A 24,565-nucleotide genomic window follows, 5' to 3' on the forward strand; every position below is an offset into this window, starting at 1 on the left:
TTTTAGAGCTAAAGTTTTGAAAAAGTGACTGAGCAAAAAGTAACTTTTAACATGAAATGACTTTTTCAGCAAAATTAAGATAGAAATCCTATTATTTTTGTTACTAGCAAAAACTTTCTACACAAATGAAATAAAAAATTTAGATTTTAAGTTAAAAGCATTTTTTACACATATTTTTTGAGTCTTTTTAGTTTAATGATATTTTGAAAAACTTACTTATCAGGCAAAATTGTTTTAGATTAAAAAACTAAACAAATCTTAATGAATATAGCAGGAAAATTGTTTTTGTTTTATTATCCTAACTTAAATAACAAAAAAGTTATGAAGAAAATAAAATTACAACATAATGATTTTTAGTCTAAAAAGCTTAATTAACCCCTTATTAAGTGATTGAGATGTCAGAAAAGGGGGCGGAGCAACTGTCATATTTAGTCCTTTTTCTCAGTCACTTTTTCAAAACTTTAGCTCTAAAAATCTCCGGTGTTAATGGAAGTAAAATTAATTTTTTTTATATATGCTTGTGTGGAAATGTACAGAGAACACGGATATATGCTATTTTTGATGATACATTGAGAAATAAGGGCTGTAAACCCTAAAAGTTACTTTTTCGAGGGTCATACTGTACATAATTGAATGTCTGGTCATCAGCGGTTTTAAGACTTGGGATAAATTTTAAATCATCCAGAGGTGTATTATACTAATAAAAATCAGTTGCAGATCCCCGCTTTGGTCTCAGAAAATACCCTAATATACAGACAGTCATGTACACAGATAAACAAATGGATAAGCAGTAAGTGCAGTCAATTTATTTTTCTCATGGAATGTTTATGCAGTAACTTTTAAAAGGGTAATTAAATAATAATTCATTTATAAAAAAAATATTTTATTATAAAATATCAATATTAAACGCATAACATCTGTCAATTTTCACATATTTCCATTTTGAAGAGGACATTATGATATTTATATTATACACAGCATATATTATAACTTTAAGATCATCGTTACGCAACAAGCTCTGGACCGATTTTGGATTGGTCAACGGATTTGAATTTATTATGGCCAGGACATGTTTTTTGTCACCTTGGACGACTAAATCAGCCAAGGAATAGCTGAATACAATATTTAAAAACCTTACTTCTATTTTATGCATTTTTTTATCATCTCTACAACTTTATAATCATCATTGCGTGACAACCACTGGACCGATTTTGAATTGGTCAACGAATTTGAATTTATATAGAGAAGGACATAATTTCAGACAAATTGGCCAAGGAATAGCTGATAACGATATTTTAAAACTTAACTTGAATAAAATGTGGGTCGATTATTTTAATCGCCCGAATCCTGCCAAAATCTGGAAATAGTTTGCTAATACTGTTCCAATTTGGTTACACTTTTTAGGGAAGGTTTATAAATGTTTTTGGGGTGGTTATAGGCTTTGTTCCTGAGCTCTATCAGACTCCATCAGAGGATAGGGATCAAACAACTAATATTCTAATATTATAGCTTCTAAAATCCTTATTTCTGAACCAATCTTAAAAAATAATGCAGCATAGTTATAGGACCTGGAAAATGTTTGAATCATAACAAAGATATTAAAAACTGCATGAAGATTTAGGGTTCGCAGAGTTATAAATTTTTTTTTTAATATCCAGGTAATAAACGGCAATAAAAATCCTTAATTTTATTATAAAAGAAAAATTGCTGCACTGTCATTACAAATGTTTTATTGATTTTAGAGGATATTGACTACATTTAATAAGCAGACAGACAGACAGATGGACCAACAGAAAGACAATAGATAGACAGACAGTCATGTGGAGAGATAAACAGATGGACAGAGTTACAGACAGACAGATGTAAACATTTTTTTTTTTATCTCAATATGGCTACAGATGGAGGAGAGGAAGGGATCAAGGCAGGAAGGGGGCATTGAGTTGTTTATTACACTAGTCCCCAAATAGATAGATAGATAGATAGATAAATAGATTGATAGATAGAAAGATAAATAGAAAGAAAGATAGAAAAAAAAGATAAATAGATAGATGTATATATAAATAGATATATAGATAGATAGATATATTATTGTATTATAAATATATTAAAAAATCACTAAATCTTTCTAAAATTTATGGGAGATTAACAAAGAGATAGATAGGTAGATAGATTGATAGATTAATTGATAGATAGATAGATATATAAATAGAAAGGAAGATAAATAGATAGATAAATAGATATATAGAGATAGATATATTATAGTATTGTATATTAAAAATCACTAAACCTTTCTGAAACTAGGTATATTAACGAAGAGATAGGTAGATATATATATATTTTAGAAATATATTATGTAAATATATTAAAAAAAAATTTAACCACTAAACCATTCTTAAATTTTAGGATTATTATTAGACAGATAGATCGATAAATAGAAAGATAGAAAGATTGATAGATAGATAGATAGAATATGGTAATTTATATATTTAAAATCACTAAACCTTTCTGAAATATTTGTTTATCAATTCATCAACCATTGTCTTATCCCTTAAAATAATTATATAGAAAATTTCCCCCTTTGTAGATTACAATTAGTGGTTGAAAAGTTTGGACATTCAACTATAAATGATCCAAGCAATCATAATTCAATTAAATTCTCCAAAGTTTTAACTTGAACAAACAATTATAGAGTAGCTTGGCTACTAAAAAAATTAAAAGAACATAAATATATATTAACCCTTGTTCTTTAGTTGTTTCTTATAGTTAACTAGCGGTTTCGCCCATAGCCTCTAGGGGCTTTTCCCCAAGGGATTTGATAAACCTTTTTTTTTTTTTTTTGGGGGGTGTTGGGGTTGGGGATGACTCACCCCCAAGAAAATAGCTTAAAACCATCATAGGACTAGTAGGTATAATCCCTGAAGAGTAGAACCAAATCAGTTCTGTGGGAACTGAGATTATAAGCTTCAGACAGATGGACACACAGACAGACATCATTCTACTTTGTATTATAGATATACCAAATTTTTTGTTTAGGGAATAGAGAAGTATTGGTTATGTCCAACTGAACCTTTTCTAAAAGTAAGTTAAAACAAGGATGACAACATCTATAAAGTTCTAAAATCAGAAGGAATTACAAATGAACAATAACTCATGTAGAGTGTCACTAAATTGTGAAGCACTAAAAATATATGGAAGGACAAACTGACAAAATGAATTATAGAGAATATGTTCAGTTGATAAATGTGCTTTAATTTTAAGAAATCACGAAACCTTTCTGATATATTAATAAAAGATTTTTTAAATGTTTTTTTTTTATGTTTGACTGACAGACAAAATTGAGAAAATTGCATTTCCCCAATTACACAGTAGCAATGCTACTGAACAATTAAAAAAACAGAAATATATTAACCCTTAATGGTTGGGGGGGGGGGGCGTTGAACGCTCCCCCATCTGGTTTTTTCTATCTCATTTTCTGTGTGTGAAAGATAAAGAGCCCAAACTGCTTGACTTTTTAAGTATGGGTATGACACATAACTGAGAGTTGGAATTTTTTGAATATCTCCATCCTGGCGGGCACAGGATGCCAGCAAACCTGGCAGGGTCATCCAGGTAAAGAGCAAAAATATTTTTTTGACTAAAACCAAGCATTTTATCATACCAAAATACTAAAAAATCCTCTAGTAGTACATCCCTATATCAAATACAGGTGTTCAAGTCACTTTCAGGTTCCAGGTATGATCCTGCAGGTCCTGATCCTCCAGGTCTCCAGAAATCTTTAAAAGGCTCCTGTGGCCGCAATTTTGACTTAGAGACTTCAAATTTTATAGCTATTCTTACATGTCTACATAATGTATTAAATTTTCATGAAGATCTGCCTCCGTTTTCCTGCCAACAGCCAACTGCGGCGACTGGCAGCTGCCAAGTACAGCTGCGGCCGCTGAAATTTATATTTTGATATTTCTAATGTAAAATTTACATAAAGATAAACATTTTCTGAAAAAAAATTTTCTTCTAGCTTCAAAAATAAGAAAATTACAGCCGTTTGAAATTTTTAAGTAAAAAAAGACCTAAAAACAAAGGTTGTTAATTAAAAGGGTGAAGGAAGCCAAAATTGACTTAGACTTATAAAAGGTCGGAAATTCATTATTAAACAGGGGACTTGCACAAAAAAATTTAGCCCTCTAGCTCTAATAGGAACTGAGATAATAAGGGGGCCGTTGAATGCCCCCCCCCCCCCCGACCGATTAAGGTGCGGCAAGGGGCCTGAATGTAAAGGGTTAACCCTCTTTAGTTGTTTCTTTATATGGTTAGTTAACCCATTAGTGCTGAGCGCCACTTTTATGTACATCAAGCTGAAAATTTCAGGGAAGCTTTATAATGGTCAAAACGGAATTCTAATTTTTTGTTTTGCTCTAGTGGCGTGCACAGGAAAGTTGCAAAAAAACCCGGTTCGGCATGGCCATAAATGCACAACGGGTATTTAAACCCGTTTTGGGTGGTTTTCTGCCGGCATTTTAGAACTTTGATACGATCCGTAATTAAAAACTACACAACCTCATGTAATCTATAGGGCTACAAGTAATATACGAAGCGATTTATTTCCAATTTAGTGTTTCGGCCGGTTTCGGCTGCCGTAACCGGGTAAAAAAGCCCGTTTGTTGAAGTTTTAAAACCTGACATACACAAAAAAAGATTATATAAAAATTGGATGATGCATATCAGAAAAAGAGCATAAAACTATTGGAGGACACATATAGAGATTACTAGGGTATACTGATTAGGGTGGCTCAAGAATAATAAATCATAAAAAAATATTTAATGGTTGAAAAGTTAAAACTGGGTAATAAAACCAAAAACGAGCCGGGTTTTAAAACTGTCGGGTATTTATGGCCATGCCGAACTGGGTCCTAATAGGGCGTAAAAATGATAAAAAAATCATATAAAAAATAATAATTTGAATAAAAGGAATTCACAAATAGATGTACTTGTCAATGAACATTAGATTTCACAAAAAAATCAGTAACTTAACTATAAAAACAAAAACGTTATTAACGTTTTTCTAAAGCACCTTTTTTTTCGCGGTTGATCCATATTATCCATAACATAGATCCATATCTGAGACTTCTCTCCGGGGACAATAGATAAAGAACGGAGTAAAGGGGAGGTTCACAAAAGTATGATGAAATTTGAAGACTGGAAACCGTTTTTTTTTTCATTTTTCAGAACCGGGTTTTAATACCAGGTTCGTCACTAATGGGTCAATGGAGAAAGTTGCTTAACAATCAGACATGTGACATCATAAAAATGAGTGATTATCCATCCCTTGTTTAGGGGGTTTCTTTCCCACTTCTCCTCTCATCTCCCCCCATTTTTATGATGTCACATTGAGCAACTTTCTCCATGTACTTGTGGTTAGGGAAAAGAGATGTATTAGTTATGTCCAACTTTTCTTAATGTAAGTAAAAACAAGGATGACAACATCCATGAAAGCGAACATTAATTTCTAAGTCTAAAAATTCAAAAAATCAGATAATCATATTGTACAACTACAGAGTTGCTGCTGGAGTAGTCCGCGTTTTTAGTAAGTAGTAGATATAAAATGATCCCTAGAATTTAGATATGCAATCAATTATTTTTGAAGTTTAAATAAATTATGCTTGTTTTAAGGTACTAAAACAAAACAAAAAAAAGAAGAAAATTGCCATTATGAACAAAAACAATAGGATCTTTGATTTGACACCTTACTTTTTAAATTCTGTTGAATAATTATTGAAAAATCTATTTTGTTGAACCCCGTTGAATCAAAACTTTTAACTTTGGGAGCTCGTCACTAATGGGTTAAAAAAATCCCAATAGTTAGGACACATTCTTTATAAAAAAAAAGGTTCGAAAGGCATAGAAGCGTTATTAACATAAGATTTATTTAATATTTGTAGATTTTTTAATGATTTTAGAGGATTTTCAAAAAACAAGTAGTGGTACAAAGTATCTGAAAATCAACCATGTAACGTCATAAAAATGAGGTATTGTCCATCTCTTTTTAGGGGTTTTCTTTCCCACTGCTCCTCATGTTTATGATGTCACATGGCTGATTTTTGAGACCCTATGACGAAACCTTTTCAAAATGTTTAATGGTCTTTTGAAGCATTAAGATAATAAGAACAAGTGAAAATCTAGGAATCAATCTGGCACCCCAATTAACAGACAGACGGACAATACAATGTATAGATTAGATGGGTATATGTCATAGGAGTTTTCACAAAAAATTTCAGCTGTCTATCTTTAATAGAAGCCGAGAAAACCATGCTTTCCCCATAGTGTTACAGACTTACTGACTTATGGATGGACAGACAAAGTGAAATATAGAGTAGCTTCGCTTCCAAAAATAAGATTCTAAATTAAATAATTTATTAGCTAAGTTCTTTTTTTTTTTAACAAAACTACATACATTTTACATCTAAGTATCTAAATTTATTTTCTCTAAAAAATCAAAATAAATTTAAATCATAACTTTAGGTACATTATGTTAAATAAAAATAAATAAATAAATAATAAATGACTAGGTTGTTATAATAATGTTATTTAAAAAAAACTCAAAAATAAATGCCCTAATAATTTGTTAAAAAATAACATTATATTTTTTTACAAAAAAAAACAATAAAATTGAAAATTAAATGAAACAGTATAAAACAATATAAATATAAAAAACTTAATAAAAAAGTATTTTTTTAATGATTATTTTTCTATAAATACAAAAATGGCTATTAATATGGTGGTATTTTAGGCGGTTTTCACCCTCCTTTCAATGTCTGACTATAAAATCATAGAATAAAAAGATTCAGAAGAAAAATTAGGCTTTTCTATTCTATTACTTCATACTCTATGATATCTATGATAATATCCAAAATATTTTTTTTTAAATCAAAAGTTTCCATTCTTAAAAACATAGCAAGAGTTATAGAATTACAGACAATTGTCCTATTATGTAAGGTACCATATTAGGTCCTATAATGTTTCTAGAATGGAGTGCTCCAAGGTAGCATATTAGGTCCTATTATGTTTCTATCATGGAGTGCCCCAAGGTAGCATATTAGGGGTCTTCTATTTTCCGAATCCATGGAAGGAGGATGGGGGAGGGTGGTAGGTGGCATCCTTCCACTTGGACAGATCTATCCTGGGCAGGACGCCTGACTTGCACGGGATTCGTGGGTTGATCTCATGGTCAGGCAGCACCATAGCGTAAACCTGGATAGATAGATAGATTGATAGATAGACAGAAAGACCTACAGACACTAAAACAGACAGACAAACTGAATGACAGACAGAAAAACAGACAAACAGATAGACAAACAGACAGACAAACATATAGATAGACAGACAGTTAGATAGATAGATATACAGACAGACAGACAAACAGACAAACAGACAAACAGACAAACAGACAGACATATAGATAAATAGATCATCATCATCATCAGGCGCATCTCTCTTTTTGACTGTTAAGTCCAGAGAATATGGCCACCCTGCTCCTCCATGAATTCCTTTTTTTGGCAAGTTCTTCAGCTTCTCCCCATGTTAATTCCAAATTAAAGAGGTCCTTTTCAGTGCTCCGCCTCCAGGTCATTTTTGGTTGTCCCCGTTTACATTTACCAGTGGTGGGGTTCCATTTTAAGCACTTTTTTGGAAACCTATTTTGTTCCATTCTAAGCACATGTCCTAGCCACCTTAGTCTTTTATATTTCACTTCTACTTCAATACTATTGCACTTGGTCTTAGCATACAGCTCAATGTTTGATATTTTGTTTGGCCAGAATATTTTGCAAATTCTTCTTAGGCAGCTATTGTGAAATGCATTAAGTTGATTTGTTTCAGTTTTCACAGTTCTCCAGCATTCAGCTCCATAAAGAAGAACTGATTTCACATTGCTGTTGTAAAGTCTGATTTTTGTTTTCAGAGCAAGTTTCTTTGAATTCCAAACGTTGTGTAGACTGTTGAAAGCAACCCTAGCCTTATCAATCCTGCTTTTAATATCAGCTTTTGAGCCATTTTCACTGCTGATAACACTTTCCAAATAGGTGAATTTGTTGCTTTGTTTCAATTGTTCACCATTTATTGTTATAGTTTGATCAGGGTTTGTAGGTATATTCATAATTTCAGTCTTCTTGACATTAACAAAGAGCCCGACTTGTCCTGCGTATTTGACTAGTCTATCTGTCTTAGCTTGTAGATGTTTAATTGTTTCTGAAATCAGTGCCAGGTCATCAGCAAAGTCCAGATCCTCTAGGTGTCCTAGTATGCCCAGCTGGAGACCACGTTTTTTGTCCTCTGTGGTTTTCTTCATCACCCAGTCAATGACCAATATAAATAGAATAGGTGATAAAATGCATCCCTGTCTAACTCCAGTGCTTATTTTAAAGAAATCAGATGTCTTATTGTTTCCAACTGAAACACAGGCTTGGAAGTTGTCATAAAATTTAGTTATCATAATTATCATCTTTTCAGGTATACCATAACTTCTTAGTATTTTCCAGAGTGTTTGTCTGTGTATGGAGTCAAAGGCCTTAGAGAAATCAACAAAATTTACATGGAGTGGCTTGTTAAATTCAACACATTGTTCAATAACCGTCCTAAGGGTGAAAATTTGGTCAACACAGCCCCTTTCAGCACGGAATCCAGCTTGTTCTTCTCTTAGTTTATTGTCAATTTTCTCATCAATTCTGTTTAAAATAACTTTACATAGGACCTTGCTTGGGATAGAAAGCAGCACAATTCCTCTCCAATTATCACAATTGTTCAAATCTCCCTTCTTAGGTAGTTTTATGATTATACCTTTAGACCAGTCCATTGGTATCTTTTCTTGCCTCCAAATTTTATCAAAGAGATCAGTCAGAGTCCTAGCAGAAAGATCTATGTCTGCCTTAAGCATTTCGGCAGTTATCAAGTCAGGTCCAGGTGCTTTGTCATTCTTTAGACTATGTATAGCAGCTTTAACTTCTTGAATAGTTGGTGGTCTTGTGTCTATGTCTATTTCATGTCCTGGTTCTGGTTCAGCAGTAATTTCAGGTTCAGGTCTGTTCAACACTTCTTCAAAATGCGATTTCCACCTTTTAGCAACTTCTTTTTCTGTAGTGAGTAATTTACCATCTTTAGCCTTGATAGTTTCACCACTCTTGTTGTTATATTTGCCACTTAATTGCTTGGTTATGTTGTATACTGTTTTCATGTTACCGAAGTCAGCTGCTCTCTGGGCCTTTTCAGCCATATTGTCAATGTAATCTCTCTTGTCTTTCCTTGTGCACTTTTTGACTTCTTTGTCTTTAGCAGTATATTCAGCTCTTAAATTGCCCATGTCAGCCAAATGTTGAGCATTATGAATTTTGTTTTTAAGCTTCTTTCTCTCTTCTATTTTGTTCCATGTTTCTTCAGAGATCCAGTCCTTTTTCTCTGGTTTTTTTTGTGTCCTAGGATTTCCTTAGCAGTATATTGAAAGTTTTCTTTAATTGAAGTCCATGTGATCTCAGTCTCGTCATTTAGGTCCTCTAAGACTTGAAATCTATTTCTGAGTTTTAAGACAAATTCATTCTTTATCACTGGGTCCTTTAATCTTGAAGAATCATATTGTCTACCAATCTCACTCTTTTTTTCATGGCCAGTACGCTTCAGCTTTAATTTAATCTTACTGACAACTAGTTCATGGTCACTGAATATGTCGGCTCCTCTATAGCTCCTACAGTCTTGCATTGACTTGACCCATTTTCTATTGATCATAATATGGTCAATCATGTTTCTTGTTTATCCATCAGGTGTTGTCCAGGCATATTTGTGAATGTTTTTGTGTTGGAATAATGTACCTCCTACGATCATATCATTATTTAAACAGAAAAAAAGTAAAAGTTCTCCATTTTCATTTCTTGTACCTATGCCAAAGTGTCCCATTGCATTTTCCACTCCAGTCCTGTCAGTTCCTACTTTAGCATTCATATCTCCAAGAACTAGACACATGTCATGTTTGGGTACTGAGTTTCTGATTGATTGCAGTTGATCATAAAACTCTTGTTTTACTTCTTCACTTTTGTCATTTGTTGGGGCATAGCATTGGATAAGGGTCAACTTGCAGTGCTTTGATTGGAATCTAGCCTTAATTATTCTGTCTGATATAGGTTTCCAGTCTATTAGTGAATTGACATGTCGTTTTTGAAAAATTATAGCAACCCCATACATATGTTGACTTTCATGACCAGAATAAAGTATTAGGTGGCCATCTTTGGTTGTGGTTTGTCCTTGTCCTGTCCATCTACATTCTGCAATTCCAAGTATTCCGATATTGTTACTTGTCATTTCTTTAACTACTTGGGCTGTTTTAGTTGACTCATACATTGTTCTAACATTCCAGGTTCCTATCTTACAGCTTTGCTTAGAACTTATTGGCCCTGTCATCAAGTTGATAGCTTCCTTTCGGATTTCACCACCATCTTTCATATTCTCAGTAAACTGAGCATCAGTTCCAACAGTTCTTGTTTCATGCATACCTCTGGCTGTGTTAAAGCCATAAGTGTTTGAGGTTTTGTGGGTGGTTTCTGTAACTGTGGGGATTTTTACAGGTAGGATAGTTAGTCCTATGCAAACCTTTCATATCCCTGGAAGGAAGGGTGACTGGTAAGGGGAGGGACATCAATATCCCCCAGTACTTCAAGAAGTACCTCCTGCCCTTATTGTTAGCTACACAATACTTTTATTGTGTATAATGTTTAAAGATTAGACAAATGTATGTTCCTCTAGGAAGTACCAGTCTTATATGGGCAGCCTACCAATGCCACACTGATATAGTGAAGATTCTTCTAGAAAATGGAGCTGATGTCAATTTACAGAATAAATATGGTGAGTTACACAATTTATTTTAAATGTATCTATCCATCTACCTTTTAATTCTTTATTAGAACATGGGGCTAGGATAAGCTACATAATGCTATTATTGTTTAACATTTATACAATATGATTTTTTATGGCACAACCATAAGAAATACAGAAAAACATTTTTGTATACTTTTTATTCTTTATTAGAACATGGAGCTAGGATAATGATGGTTTAGCTACACAATACTATTATTGTATATAAAACAAATGTATGTTCATCTAGGAATAACCAGTCTTATGCATGCAGCATGGTTTGGATACACTGATATAGTAAAGATTCTTCTAGAAAATGGAGCTGATGTCAATATACAGGCTAATAATGGTTAGTTCCTTAATTTAATATAGTTGTAATTATTGGATTAGGGTCAACACCTCTCCCCCTATTTTCTAGCAACTATTAGAGCTACAGAGCTAAACATTTTGTGCATGCCCCCTGTTTAATACTTTGCTTTCTTTGCCCTTTTATTTAACAACCATTGGTTTTAGGCAAGGAAAAGTGAAAGTGATTCTGACAAACAATTCTGAGTGACAATTTTCCTACAACCCCTTCACATTTTTCTCCCCTTTTTTCCCCTCCCCTTCCATTAGATAAAAAACAATTTTTACACCAACTTAACGCCAACAAAATACTTTCCTAACTTTTGGCAATTTCAAATGGAATTAATTGGCTGAATAGCAGTTTTTGGGTTTTAGGTCCTTTTTAACTTTTAAATTTAAATTGCTGTATTTTTTTATTTTTAAAGCTAAAAGAACCATATTAGAATTCTCTAAACATAAATTTTGGTAGCAACAGCTGTACTTGGCAGGTCCAGATGCAGCAATTGGTGGTCAGCAGGGAAATTTAAAATGTTATGTGAACTAATGCTAAAGTTTAAAATTTAATGTCACTAAGTAAAAAATTGCGTTCACAGGAGCTATGACCTGGAGAATTAGAACCTGTAGGATTTTACCTGGAACCTGAAATTGACTTGAATTCCTATATTTCATAATAGGATGTTCTATGATTTCTTTTATCTTCAAAAACAAATGAGCTACAGATTGTATTGTGATCATAATTTTCTACTATTACCATCCACCCTGTATATATCTGTTTACATTTCATCTTTTCTGTATATTTGGTCAAATATTTAGTTGTGAATCTATCATGTGCATTATAGAAATTAATGTGTCTAGATAGAACTGCACTTGACTGGGCAATTTCTGAGGGGTATTCTCAAACTGCAGAAGTACTCAGAGAAAATGGTAAGTCCTTCTTGTTTAAGCCTCAATTGTTGAAGGAAACATGTTTTCTTTCTCATTTTCTGTTTTCGCTCTAATACACTGAACCCTAAATGAGTTCTCAATGGTCTGTGGATAAAAGGAGGGTTGACCATCTTACAGTTGAGCTAGAGTGCTGAATGTGTATGTGGAGTTCCCTGTTTTATAGTTCTGATTTGTCTCCTTACCCATATTATCAAGCAGCCCTTATCTGTAGGTCCCTTTTGTACCTATAAATTGGCTCCTGGTAGATAAAGAATAATGTGGTTTCTTAATTTTTAGAGAGCCAGACAAGCAGATAGACAGATAAACAAGTAAAGAGTATTGGAGCTACAAATTTAAGAATGACATTGACAAACTTTTTTGGTACTAAATTGATATTCCCTATGTACCAGGATCTATTAATAATTTTGTGACACCTTGGTAACTTTAATTGGTCACAATTACCACTGACAGAAATACAGATATCAATTTCTACTTTGCGTCATTTTATCTAATTTAAATATGAGCTAATATTTCAATATTTCAGGAGCTAAGAGAGGAAGTGATGTTGAGTAAATGAACAACAATAAAATTAGGTGAAAAATTATATAATTTATCAATGCAATCATGCAAGAAGTTAAACCTAAAAGGTGGAATTTCTCTTTAATCATTCAAGATGAAATTCCATACTATGTTTAAACAAAGATTAATGTACAAAATCCCCACATCCTTTTATTATTCATTTTCTGTTGTAGAATATTTAAATCTATATATGAATAAGTTAAGCCCAGCAAATCTTTTTTGTTGTTGTTGATTTATTTGTTATTTTCTTATAATATTCAATGTTAATACTTCAGAATTGAAAACGGCAGCAGATAAAGATCCTTCACAGAACATATTTTGGGTCATGTGAAGTAAACAAAGTAGCAGGTTTCGTCATATTTTCACAGAAGCTTTTCTGATTCATCTAGCCACTGCGGTGGGCTCTTACCCTGAAGGATAATTATCTAATTTAACCTAACCTAACTTGAAATAACTTTTTAAAACCTACTGTGAAAATATGACAAAACTCGCACCTGTGTTTCCTTTACATGACCCCATATTTTTTCATTAACTCTATATATTACTATTTACTCAATTTTTATCCAGATACAAACATTCTCCCTTAATGTAATAATAGTTATTTCTTGCATCATATTATAAAAAGCTTTCTGAAGATATATAATGTTCAATCATAAGATTAAAACCAGTTTTTTTATTCTATGCTTTCAGCATCTTGGGCCATAAAATAAATGGTTTTAACCCATTAGTGACAAACCGGGTATTAAAACCTGGTTCCAGAAAATGTAAAAAAAAAATGGTTTCCAGCTTCATAATTGCATCATTCTGAGTATGAATCCCCCCTCTCCTACCCTGGCTTTCATTTCCCCCTGGAGCAGGCAGTTTTGCTTACTTCCGTTTGCCGGTATAGCTCAACAATCATGAAAATTTGGGTGAATTCAAAATACCACTTCTAACTTTTTTGTTATTATAGTAAAGTCGCTGATTTTTTTTGTGAAATCTAAAGTTTATTGACAAGTACATCTATTTGTGAATTCGTTTTATATGATTTTTTTATCGTTTTTTTATGCCCTATTATGACCCGGTTTGGCATGGCCATAAAAACCCAACAGTTTTAAAACCCTGCTCGGTTTTGGTTTTATTACCCGGTTTTAACTTTTCAACCATTAAATATTTGTTTATGATTTATTATTCTTGAGCCACCCTAATCAGTATACCCTAGTAATCTCTATATGTGTCACCCAATATCGTTATGCTCTTTTTCTGATATGTAACACCCAAATTTTCTTTTTTTGTAGTGTGTGTGTTTTAAAACTTTGACAAACGTATTTTTTTAACCAAAAAGGATGGTACCTATAGCAGAACACTAAATTTGAAATAAATCGCTTTGTATATTACTTGTAGGGTTTTAATGCCCTGGGGAAACAACCCAAAACAGGTCAAAATACCAGTTGTGCATTTATGGCCATGCCGAACCGGTTTTTTTTGCAACTTTCCTGTGCATGCCACTAGAGCAAAACTAAAAATTGGAATTCCGTTTTGACCATTATAAAGCTTCCCTGAGATTTTCAGCTCGATCGGCCCATAAAAGTGGCGCTCGGCACCAATGGGTTAATCTTATGATTGTACATAATCTTAGTAAATGGGATATAATACATTGCTTGACATAAATTTTCATAAAAATCAAACTAAACCACCATCCGAGAAATGATTTGAATATTGGTTATCATTTTTAATATTTTAGATGAAAGAAAATAATTATATCTGAAAGAATTTATCAAATAAACAATTTTGTAAAATGTAGAATATGATCCATTTTTGCTTCAAGTTTTATTTTGGAAAGGAATTTTTCTCTGTGTCCTCAAATTATTTCAAATTAAGAGACAATAAAAGATCAAAATATCTTAAAAGAAACCATTACAATATTCTTATAGACAGACAAACAAACAAATAAATAAACATCCTTTTGCTTTATTATAAGGATTTATTGAGGATAATAATCTAGTTTACTGACTAATTGGTCTTTTATGTCTTGTTGAATATCTTAATTACATTAAGGGACTGAGTGTCTACTATATAAACATGGTATATGGAGCAAATTGGCATGAATTTTGACTAATTGATAAGAATTTGATATTAAAGATATAATTTGGTCCAATTTAACTATGAAAAAATCTAGATTTTTGAGTTTTAAAAACTTAAACATCAAGTATCAGGATCTAAACATAAGATATTATAAATACTTTGAATTAAATCAATAATATTTATACTTTCAAGATTCTGCCAGTTTGATTTATTATCTGTTGAATATATATTCTGAATCCTTTAAGAGGTTAACTCACAAACAAAATATGAATTTTAAATATTTATTCAAATTGTTTTGTGCATGTTTGCACTCTTCAGATGTCAATGTAAAACTAAAGTTTAAAATGAATTTAAATTTAAAGGATTTTTACAAATATTTTAGAAGATTTTTTGTACATACTAATTAAAAAAAGTTTGTATCGTAAATATTTTCAACAGTATCATGTTGTATTTTACTATATTTCATATAAATTATTATATACTTATGTTGATTTAAAAAAAAGTATTGCAAATAAATTTAAAACCAGCCCAACATCTTCAGTTTTAAGATTGCAGTTTCTATCCAACTCTCTTTTACATGAATGCATTTTTTTATACTAAAACCTGACCATTAAAATATTTTCTAATAATAATCCTATTTTTATATAAAAGAAAACTTATCCAATTGTCAGGATATTTATATTTTTTCCTTTTATTTCCAAAGATCTTTAGACTCCTGTGTATTATTTTTAAAAAAATTCCTATTTATTTGCAATTATTTTTATCTAAACATTAAATAGCTAGTTATTTACAGATATAATAATCATTATAACATATTGTTTATGTAAGTTTATATTTTATTAATTTGTATCAATTCAAATCTATAAATTTTTCTTCTTATAAATTTGTAAAAAGTGATTTTTTGATTCAAGTTTAATCTAAAGCAATATTTGAAAAAAAAATTTAGATTTGGATACTTTAAACTTTTTGATTATTAACATTTATTAAAATGGATTAATTGATATGATATATAACCAATAAAATTATTAGCATTCAATGCTTTAAATATCTTTTTTTAAAATTAACTTTATATGTCTGTAATGAGTCTACTTTTTTATTATTCTGTTCATGTTATAGAAAGTTTTCTGCTTCCTCTTTATTTTATACTAGCGGCTTTGTCCCTAAGATTCTAGGAGCACTATTTATTTAGATTTTAAAAATAAGTAAAAATTAAGGAGAACCTGATTGGTTCAGTGGTTAGTGAGATCCATTGGTACAAAGAAACAAACAGACAAACATTGTTCTACTTTGTATTATAGACTAGCGGTAATGCATCTAGAAGCCTCTAAGGACACTTAAAGTGTAGACACCCTCCCCATAAATGGCTAAAAACCTTCTCTGGATATATAAGAAGCTTTGTTGAAAGGAGAACCATATCAGTTCAGTGATTAGCAAGATCCTTGGCTACAGACAATAAAAGCTTACTACTTTATATGATAGGATTATTGTACTATATGTACATTATAAATGTTCTTATTTTAGATGACCAGAGGCACACCCATGAGAAGCAAAGCAAGCCTACATAAACTATTTTCACTCCTGAGTATACCCCCCCTATTTTTTTTCTCAATTACTGAAAGTCTTGTACTTTCAGATAATCAATAATGTCAGATTCCTAAAGCTCAGGATTGGAACAGTTTTTTCACCTCCTCTATTTCCACTCTACTATTACTCCATTATTACTCTTCTATTACTGAAATAATCATTATTTCTTTATTAGAAACTGAAAATGGTAATATGTCGTGATTCTGCCTAATAAGAGCTTAAGAACTGTCAAACATTTATCTGCTAAATGAGGTAATACATTATCAGGAAATATACATCCCTGACAATTATATTTCAAAAAAGCCTTTATAAATTCACAAACTTTTTTATTACATAAAATAGTTAACATAGTAATTACATTAAATCTGAGAATAATTAACAATAAAAATCATTAAACCTCTAAAAATAAAAAACCTCTAATAAAATATTTTATGCCACATTTAATTTGATTAATGATAAATTTAAGGCATATCCAATCATTTATTACACTAGTCACTATAGTAAAGTTCAGTAAAATAAAATCTAATTAAAATAGATAGGTATTTAAAAATAGGGATTATAGTTCAAATAAAAATGAAAATAAAATTTGCTTTTCAATGGCCGATGTTCAATATTGGACATACAGCATGAATTATAGAAAAGCTCCACTACTAAAATTAATATCTAGAAACATCTTTCTGTGAGCTGCACTAAATCCAAATGTTTTAATTAACAAACTTTTGTCAAACTTCTATGATTTTATATAAATTTTAGGTTTAAATGAATAGATAATAATTCTACCATTCATCCATTGTTATATCCCTGTAGGGAGAAGGGGGGGGGGGGGCATTAGACTGTAATTAATGTAGAGATAGATAGATACAAATGAGTTATTAAACTTTAGTTAAATAGATATATTGTATAAATATATTAACAAAAAATTATTTTAATCACTAAACCTTTCTCAAGTTTTAGGATTAATATTAGATAGCTAGATATATAGATATATAGATAAATAGATTGATTGATAGATGGATAGATAGATAGATGGATAGATTGTTATATCCCTGTAGGGAGAAGGGGGGGGGCATTAGACTGTAATTAATGTAGAGATAGATAGATACAAATGAGTTATTAAACTTTAGTTAGATAGATATATTGTATATATATATTAACAAAAATTATTTTAATCACTAAATCTTTCTCAAATTTAAGGATAATATTAGATAGATAAACAAGTAGATAGATAAATAGATAGATAAATATTCAGATAGATGGATAGACAGATAGATATTTTATAAAATAATGTATACAAGTATATTTATCTTTATTACTGTTTAAACTTGTTTTATGTGATGTGTCTTAAATATATCTCCACATATGTTTTCAAGCTAGATTTGTACTCTTACACACAGTGGCAATATCCTTCATAATTGATAGTGGGCCAAACAATACCAGCATCTTTTTCATAATTTTTAAATAAACTTTTGTGTGATGCTTAACCCCTTACAGTCGGGCCCCTTGCCGCACCTTAATCAGTCAGGGGGTGGGGCGTTCAACGCCTCCCCATGTTATCTTAGTTCCTATTAGAGCTAGAGGGCTAAAAATTTTTGTAAAAGTTTCCTGTGTTATGATGAATTTCTGACCTTAAGTAAGTCAAGGTCAATTTTCGCTTCCTTCACCCTTTTATTTAACAACCTTTGTTTTTAGGTCCTTTTTTACTTAAAAATTTCAAATGGCTGTAATTTTTTCATTTTTGAAGCTAGAATAAATTTTTTTTTGCAGAAAATGTTAATCTTTATGTAAATTTTATATTTCAAATATCAAAATATAAATTTCAGCGGCCGCAGCTGTACTTAACAGCTACCTGCCGCCGCAGTCAGCGGTCGGCGGGAAAACGGCGGCGGATCTTTATGAAATTTTAATACCTTATGTAGACATGTAAGAAAAGCTTAAAATTTGAGATCTCTAAGTCAAAAATTGCGGCCACAGGAGCCATTTAAAGATTTCTGGAGACCTGAAGGATCAGGACCTGCAGGATCATACCTGGAACCTGAAATTGACTTGAACACCTGTATTTAATATGAGGATGTACTACTAGAGGATATTTTAGTATTTTGGTAAGATAAAATGCTTTTTTTAAGTCAAAAAAATATTTTTGCTCTTTACCTGGATGACCCTGCCAGGTTTGCTGGCATCCTGTGCCCGGCAGGATGGAGATATTCAAAAAATTCAAACTCTAGGTTATGTGTCATACCCAAACTTTAAAAGTCACACAGTTTGGGCTCTTTATCTTTCACACACAGAAAATGAGATAGAAAAAACCGGATGGGGGGGCGTTCAATGCCCCCCCCCCCCACCATTAAGGGTTAAGTAAATTTTATGAGAACAGGGAAAGTAATTATAATCACCTCACAAGAGTAAAAAAAATTTCCTCTAATTTTGTGGGGAGCAAATTTATCTATAGTCATGATGGGATTTAACCTTATTTTGAAGCAACAAATGAAACAATGTGTAAACATGTATTTTTGTATCTGCAGATAAAAAGAAAAGTAACTTTTTTAATTTTTCACATATTTTTCAATTTCTTTGGTGTTTTTGGTCCAAGAATCTTGTTGATAATAATATCAATAAAAATTTCTGTTTTTCTTAGCATTCAATATGTAATTTACTTTGATAGTCAGTCTGTCAGTCATCATTAAAAATGTAAATATCAAAAACTATAAAAATAATTGATTTTCTTTTCTGTTCATAATATTTTCTGTTATTATTTTAAAAGTGCATATGTTTGTGTATACTTATATTTAGGCCAGTTTTTTTCAAGCATATGTTTTGATAGATATTTATTAGAGTAATTAATTTTAAAAACTTTAACTAATAAAAAAGCACATACTTTAGGCCAAAAACATGTTTTAGATTAAAAATGCAGTTCATTATTATATCATACTAGCGACTAGGCCCCTAGAGGCCTCTAGGGGCACTTGAGGAGGTGGGATAACCTATTTTCTTAATTTAGTTTTTAGATTAATTTTTAATTTTAGTTAAAAAATTAAATTGAAAAAACAATTTTTGGGGGGGGGATAAATTTTTTCTAGGGCAACTTCTCTTGTGAGGGTGGTGGTACCCTCCCCCAACATAGTTTCAAACCTTTCTGGGACTTATGAGAAGCTACCCTGTTAAGGAGAACCCAATCAGTTTCAGCAAGATCCTTACAAACAAACAAATATACAGACAGACATCATTCTACTTTGTTTTATATATTTATTAGAACCAATATAATTATTATAATTATTATTAGTATAATTATTAATCTCAGAATTTTTAATTTTCATATCTGTGGAAAGCTGTCTTCAATATGATGAGATAAACTATTTTTACATCAATTTTTTAACCCTTACAGATCGGGGGGGGGGTCATATTGACCCCCCCCTCTATTTTTTCAATGTCATTTTTTTTGTAGGTAAGATAGAGAGTTGTGACTTCATGACTTTTTAAGTTTAGTAATTACACGTCGGCAAGAGTTGATTTTATTAGGATATCTGGTCTGTGTCGGTCGTGGTGTCTGGTCAAAGTCGTTTGGGTAGCACCAAAATTTAAAAAAAATTCTAAATAAATCTTAATTTCTACATTATGACTTTGTATATAAGGTAGAAACCTAAAATTTTTTTGGTGAATATCAATGACCTTATGAGAAAAGTGGTGTTATGACCGTTTGACCGAACCCTGACCGACTTTATGACCGATTTTTGTCCGGCTTTTACTACAGACATATATCATGAATATCGTGGCTTCTATTACAGCTAGAGACCTATAATTTTTTTTGGTAAATCCTTGAGTAATAATAAACAGATAAAAATATTAATTGGCGCCGCCAACCGCCGTTTTACCGCCGTAACCGCCGAAAATGGCGGTTTCCGTTATTTTCCGTTTTTTGGCGATGATCAGAAAAAGTAATTTTTTTGTTATGAAAAATAAAAGTTCGTCCTAAAATTTGGTCATCCTAGCTGCAAAATTGGCCGCTCTATAGCTGTTTTAAAATTTAGCGGCTGGCAGCTAAAAAGCGGCAAAGGAGCGGCCTGACCGCTATGACTAGAAAAAGTAATTTTCTCTAAAAATACACATGAACCACCAGAAAAAAAATTTACGTCTTTATCTGTAACAGAAGCCGAGATAGAGGGGGGGGTCAATATGACCCCCCCCCCCCCCGATCTATTAAGGTGGGAATAGGGGCCCGATCTGTAAGGGTTAAGTTGATATAAAAAATATATTTGTACAGTTCTTCAAAAATATCTCTAAAGTAATATGTCTATTACAAGATTCTCTGCTCATATGACTTAGTGTTTATGTCTCAGTTATTGAGAACTAGCTTTTTAAGCATGTGTGAACAATGATATTGTTAACTGTAGTTTTTTAACCCTATTTCAGAGGGGAAGGGGGTTAATTGACCTCCCTGTCCTTAACAATTTGTGCCTCTGAATTTAATCTTATGAAAGATAGTTACAAAATTTTATGCCTTTTTAAATGTGAAAATATGCAACTTTCAAAAACTTGTTTAAAGCTTGTTAATTCAGAAAATATAAGCAAGCATTATCTAAGTGTACTATTTTACTTTTTCTGTATCCAGAATTTTATTAATGAACAACCTCGCTTTGTTATCTTTTTTCCAAGATATGAATGTAGGAGGGGGAGAGAGGTTTGATTTGAGCCTAATTTTAATTTTAGTTTCAAAAGTATACAGTAAAAAGCCTTTTTTGGAGGGGAAGGTGGAGGGTTGCATTGCTTTCAAGGGATGATTATTCCTTTGTGGGTGAGAGAGTACTTTTGCATTGTAAAGGAGAATTATGTCTGTTCAGAGGTTTGGTACACATAAACATAGACAAAATATTACTTTTATACAAAAGTATGTAATATACATCATGTTTTAATATTCAATCAATTATTTGCATTGTAAAAGGGTATTAATAAGATAAAAGATGGCTTGCTGTTTGACATTGAAATGTAGAAATTTGGATTTTATATTAAATTGGGGTGATATTTAACTTTTCTATTATTTCAGAAGAAGAAAAAAATATGAAACAGCTTCACCCACTTTGGGTTAACATAATATGCTTACTCTTGTACCAAGGTTTGTATAATTTTTTGTAGCAAAGCTACTTCATGACTACATTTGTCATCTTTAGTCTTGTTATTAGTGTAATATTTTAATGGTAAAAATAACAACATTTTTAGGTTTTAACTGTTGAAAGTCTGACCCCTTTTGCACCTTAATTGGTCAAGGGGGGGGGGGGTGTCAAATGCTCACCTTTATTATCCCAAATCTAAGCTAAAATATGTTGTTAAGTTTGATAAACATTCCTATTATATAGTTACTGTAGGATTATTTTATTTTATAAGCTCAAAAAATATTTCCAGAAAATGTCTTTTATGTAAATTTTATATTAGAAATCTAAAAACATATGTTTTTGCTGTAATTTGAATTGTTAAGGAATGGAGAGGATGGGAGAGGATTTTACTTTAGGATTAAATATACACTCATCTTTATGAATTTTAGAAGAAAATGTTCTTGCTTCCAAGAAAACTCCAACCAGAACAGGTTTTTAGTTTATAAACTAGAAATTTTAACTTTTTAAAATTAAACCTAAGTTAAAAGCTTTCTTATTCTGCTTTGAATTAAATTTTAAAGTAAACAGTTTTTTTTAACAGATGATTGACTAGATATATAAAAAGTATTTATAGAAACAAAAGTTAAGATCATGTCTTATTTTTCAGCAAAAATATAAAAAATAATAATTTGATTTCTTTCAAATCTTAGAATCTCTGATTCCTGATTTACCTGAAAACTGTACAAGGTGATATGTTTTATGCTTGTAAATTTGTTGCAAAACTGTTAAATACAGGATTATGTCTAAAGGGCATACTTACATTTTTAGAACTTTATTATAGAAAAACTCTCCTTATACTATTCTTATTGTTGTAATAGGAATCATTTTTCCAAAAATCATATAAAAGCTTATATTGTGACTTTTTAAATATGGGTATGGCATACCTAGATTTGGAATTTTTTGAATATCTCCATCCTGGCAGGCAGAGGATGCCAGCAAACCATCCATACATTAAAAGTGCAAAACTTATTTTTTTGCCTTAAACAAAGCATTTTATCTTACCAAATTCTAAAATATATTTTAATAGTAAATCCTTATATAAATTATAGGTGTTTAGGTCAATTTCAGGTCTCCAGAAATCTTCAAAGCCTCCTGCAACTGCAATTTTTTACTTAAAATTTTAAGCTTAAGCTTATTTACATGTCTACATAATACATTTACATCTACACTATTTTCCCACCAACCGCCCACTGTAAAAAGTAAAAATCAGTAAAAAATTTCATTTTCTCTATAAACAAGATTAAAGATATTTAAAATAGTTATGAACACATTTTTTATTTCAATATCATTAAAAGGACTCTCCACAGAAAAATCAACTTTGGATTTTTGAAAATCTAACCTGAAATTATTATTCTCTGTTCAATTTTAGGCATTTTTTGTTTTTGTGGCATCGCGATCGAAGCCCTTTGAAATTTTTTACCTCCTTTAAGTGAATCCTCCCGCCATTTAATTTGTGCTGCTTAAGTGATTTTTAACTTCTATTTTTGCCGCCGTTGCCGCATTCATCGCCCTTCTCCGCCGCTACTCCGCTGTTCATCGCTTTTTAATACATGCTCCCCTCTCCCTTGTTCAGAAATTAAATGGAGGCTGGGGGTGTTGTGTATAGTGACGTACGCAATGTATAGCGGAGTAGCGGCGGAGAAGGGCGATGAATGCGGCAACTGCGGCAAAAGATGGTTATATTTGGCGGAGGCGAACACAAAATGGAGGCGGCAGGATTGTCCAGTCAAGGAAGAGGATAAATCGTAGAGCGGCCGGTTGCAATGGAGCAAATGTTCTTTAGTGGCAAACATATATTGAGTGGAGGAAAGTGTAGTATTTATTGTTATAGCGGCAGTACAAATAGGCGGCGGACAAAATTTTCAAAGGGCTTCGATCGCGATACCACATAAACAAAAAATGCCTAAAATTGAACAGAGAATAATAGTTTCAGGTTAGATTTTCAAAAATCCAAAGTTGATTTTTCTGTGGAGAGTCCTTTTAACAACAGATTGTCACAGCAAATTGTTGGCAAAAACTGCTGTATTTGTGCTATTTGAAAAGAAAAAAACTCTACATTCCACACAACTAGAATGAGAAGCAAAAAATTTGTAGGGTCTACCTTATTTTCAGCAGTTAGAATGGTGTAATTCTTGCAGGCTTCCTTTAAGTTAGACATTTATTATAGGTCCAACACAACTTTGTTGTTTGAAGGAAAAGTGATGTATATGTTTATGGATGAACATGGATATGGTCGGAGGTAAAGTGAATGTGACAAATAACAAATTTTATATAACAATTTTATGATTAGTGCTAATTATTGTTATGTGACAGACAAAACATTGGGAAGGTTTAAGACTTGGCACATTATTTTGTCATCAATTGAACAAGATTTGCTTCAGTGATGTATCTATCTCTAAGATCTTGATGTATCCCTCCTCATGAGCTATCATCATATTTAATGTTATTTTTTCTAAAAATATTAAATCTAAAAAGTTTATTATAATATTGTACTTTTCTTTATTAAAAAAAATATTTGTAGTTATTCAGATGAGGAAAAAACATTTGTTAAAAAGCAAATGGAAGTTATAGAAGCTCTCCCACTTCAAGGTCTTATTTTTTTTCACTGATGAAGATATTTTAATCTTGATTTTATAATAAACATTAACTCAGTTGATGAAATTGTATTTATTTACTTCATATTAGCCTTAATTCTTACAATTTGCCAAATTGAAATTGAAATTTTCAGACACAATTAAGTTTGTGGAAGTGGAGGATATGAAAGACTGCGGCAACTGTTTGTTTTTTGACAAGAAAGATACATCAACAAAGTGTTCTGGATAAAAAAATATATATTAAGTATAGGTGTATAATCCAGACAACTACCTGGATCCAGTGTTTGGGACCTTTTCCGTATGCTGGCAAATTTCTTTTTGCTCTTTTGTAACAACTTGGCTTTGTTAATGTTTACGACGGCATTGGCTAATATTCACGGCCCAATTGAAATTAAGCTCAAGGTCCATGGGGTTGGGATTTACAGTTATCTAACTCCTTCCCCCTCT

The 24,565-nt window shown here is 31.6% G+C and overlaps 2 protein-coding genes across 2 annotated transcripts; both read left to right on the plus strand.

Moving 5' to 3' along the window:
• Window positions 1-1,898: 1,898 nt before the first annotated feature.
• On the plus strand, window positions 1,899-14,554 carry LOC145332403 (ankyrin repeat domain-containing protein 16-like). The gene is made up of 6 exons (XM_080177401.1): window positions 1,899-1,921; window positions 3,870-3,922; window positions 11,138-11,236; window positions 12,088-12,156; window positions 12,701-12,749; window positions 13,011-14,554. The coding sequence occupies exons 1-5, from the start codon at window positions 1,899-1,901 to the stop codon at window positions 12,727-12,729; spliced, it is 273 nt and encodes a 90-aa protein (XP_080033527.1). The 3' UTR covers window positions 12,730-12,749; window positions 13,011-14,554.
• A 6,868-nt stretch (window positions 14,555-21,422) lies between these two features.
• LOC145331391 (uncharacterized) lies at window positions 21,423-24,411 on the plus strand. The gene is made up of 6 exons (XM_080176019.1): window positions 21,423-21,487; window positions 21,914-21,955; window positions 22,175-22,211; window positions 23,692-23,763; window positions 24,046-24,113; window positions 24,253-24,411. Exons 1-6 carry the CDS (start codon window positions 21,433-21,435, stop codon window positions 24,345-24,347), a joined length of 369 nt encoding a protein of 122 aa, XP_080032145.1. The 5' UTR covers window positions 21,423-21,432; the 3' UTR covers window positions 24,348-24,411.
• Window positions 24,412-24,565: the final 154 nt, after the last annotated feature.

The sequence above is a fragment of the Acartia tonsa genome, chromosome 11, assembly GCF_053477335.1.
Source record: "Acartia tonsa isolate MP-2025a chromosome 11, ASM5347733v1, whole genome shotgun sequence".
Lineage (NCBI taxonomy): Eukaryota > Metazoa > Arthropoda > Copepoda > Calanoida > Acartiidae > Acartia > Acartia tonsa.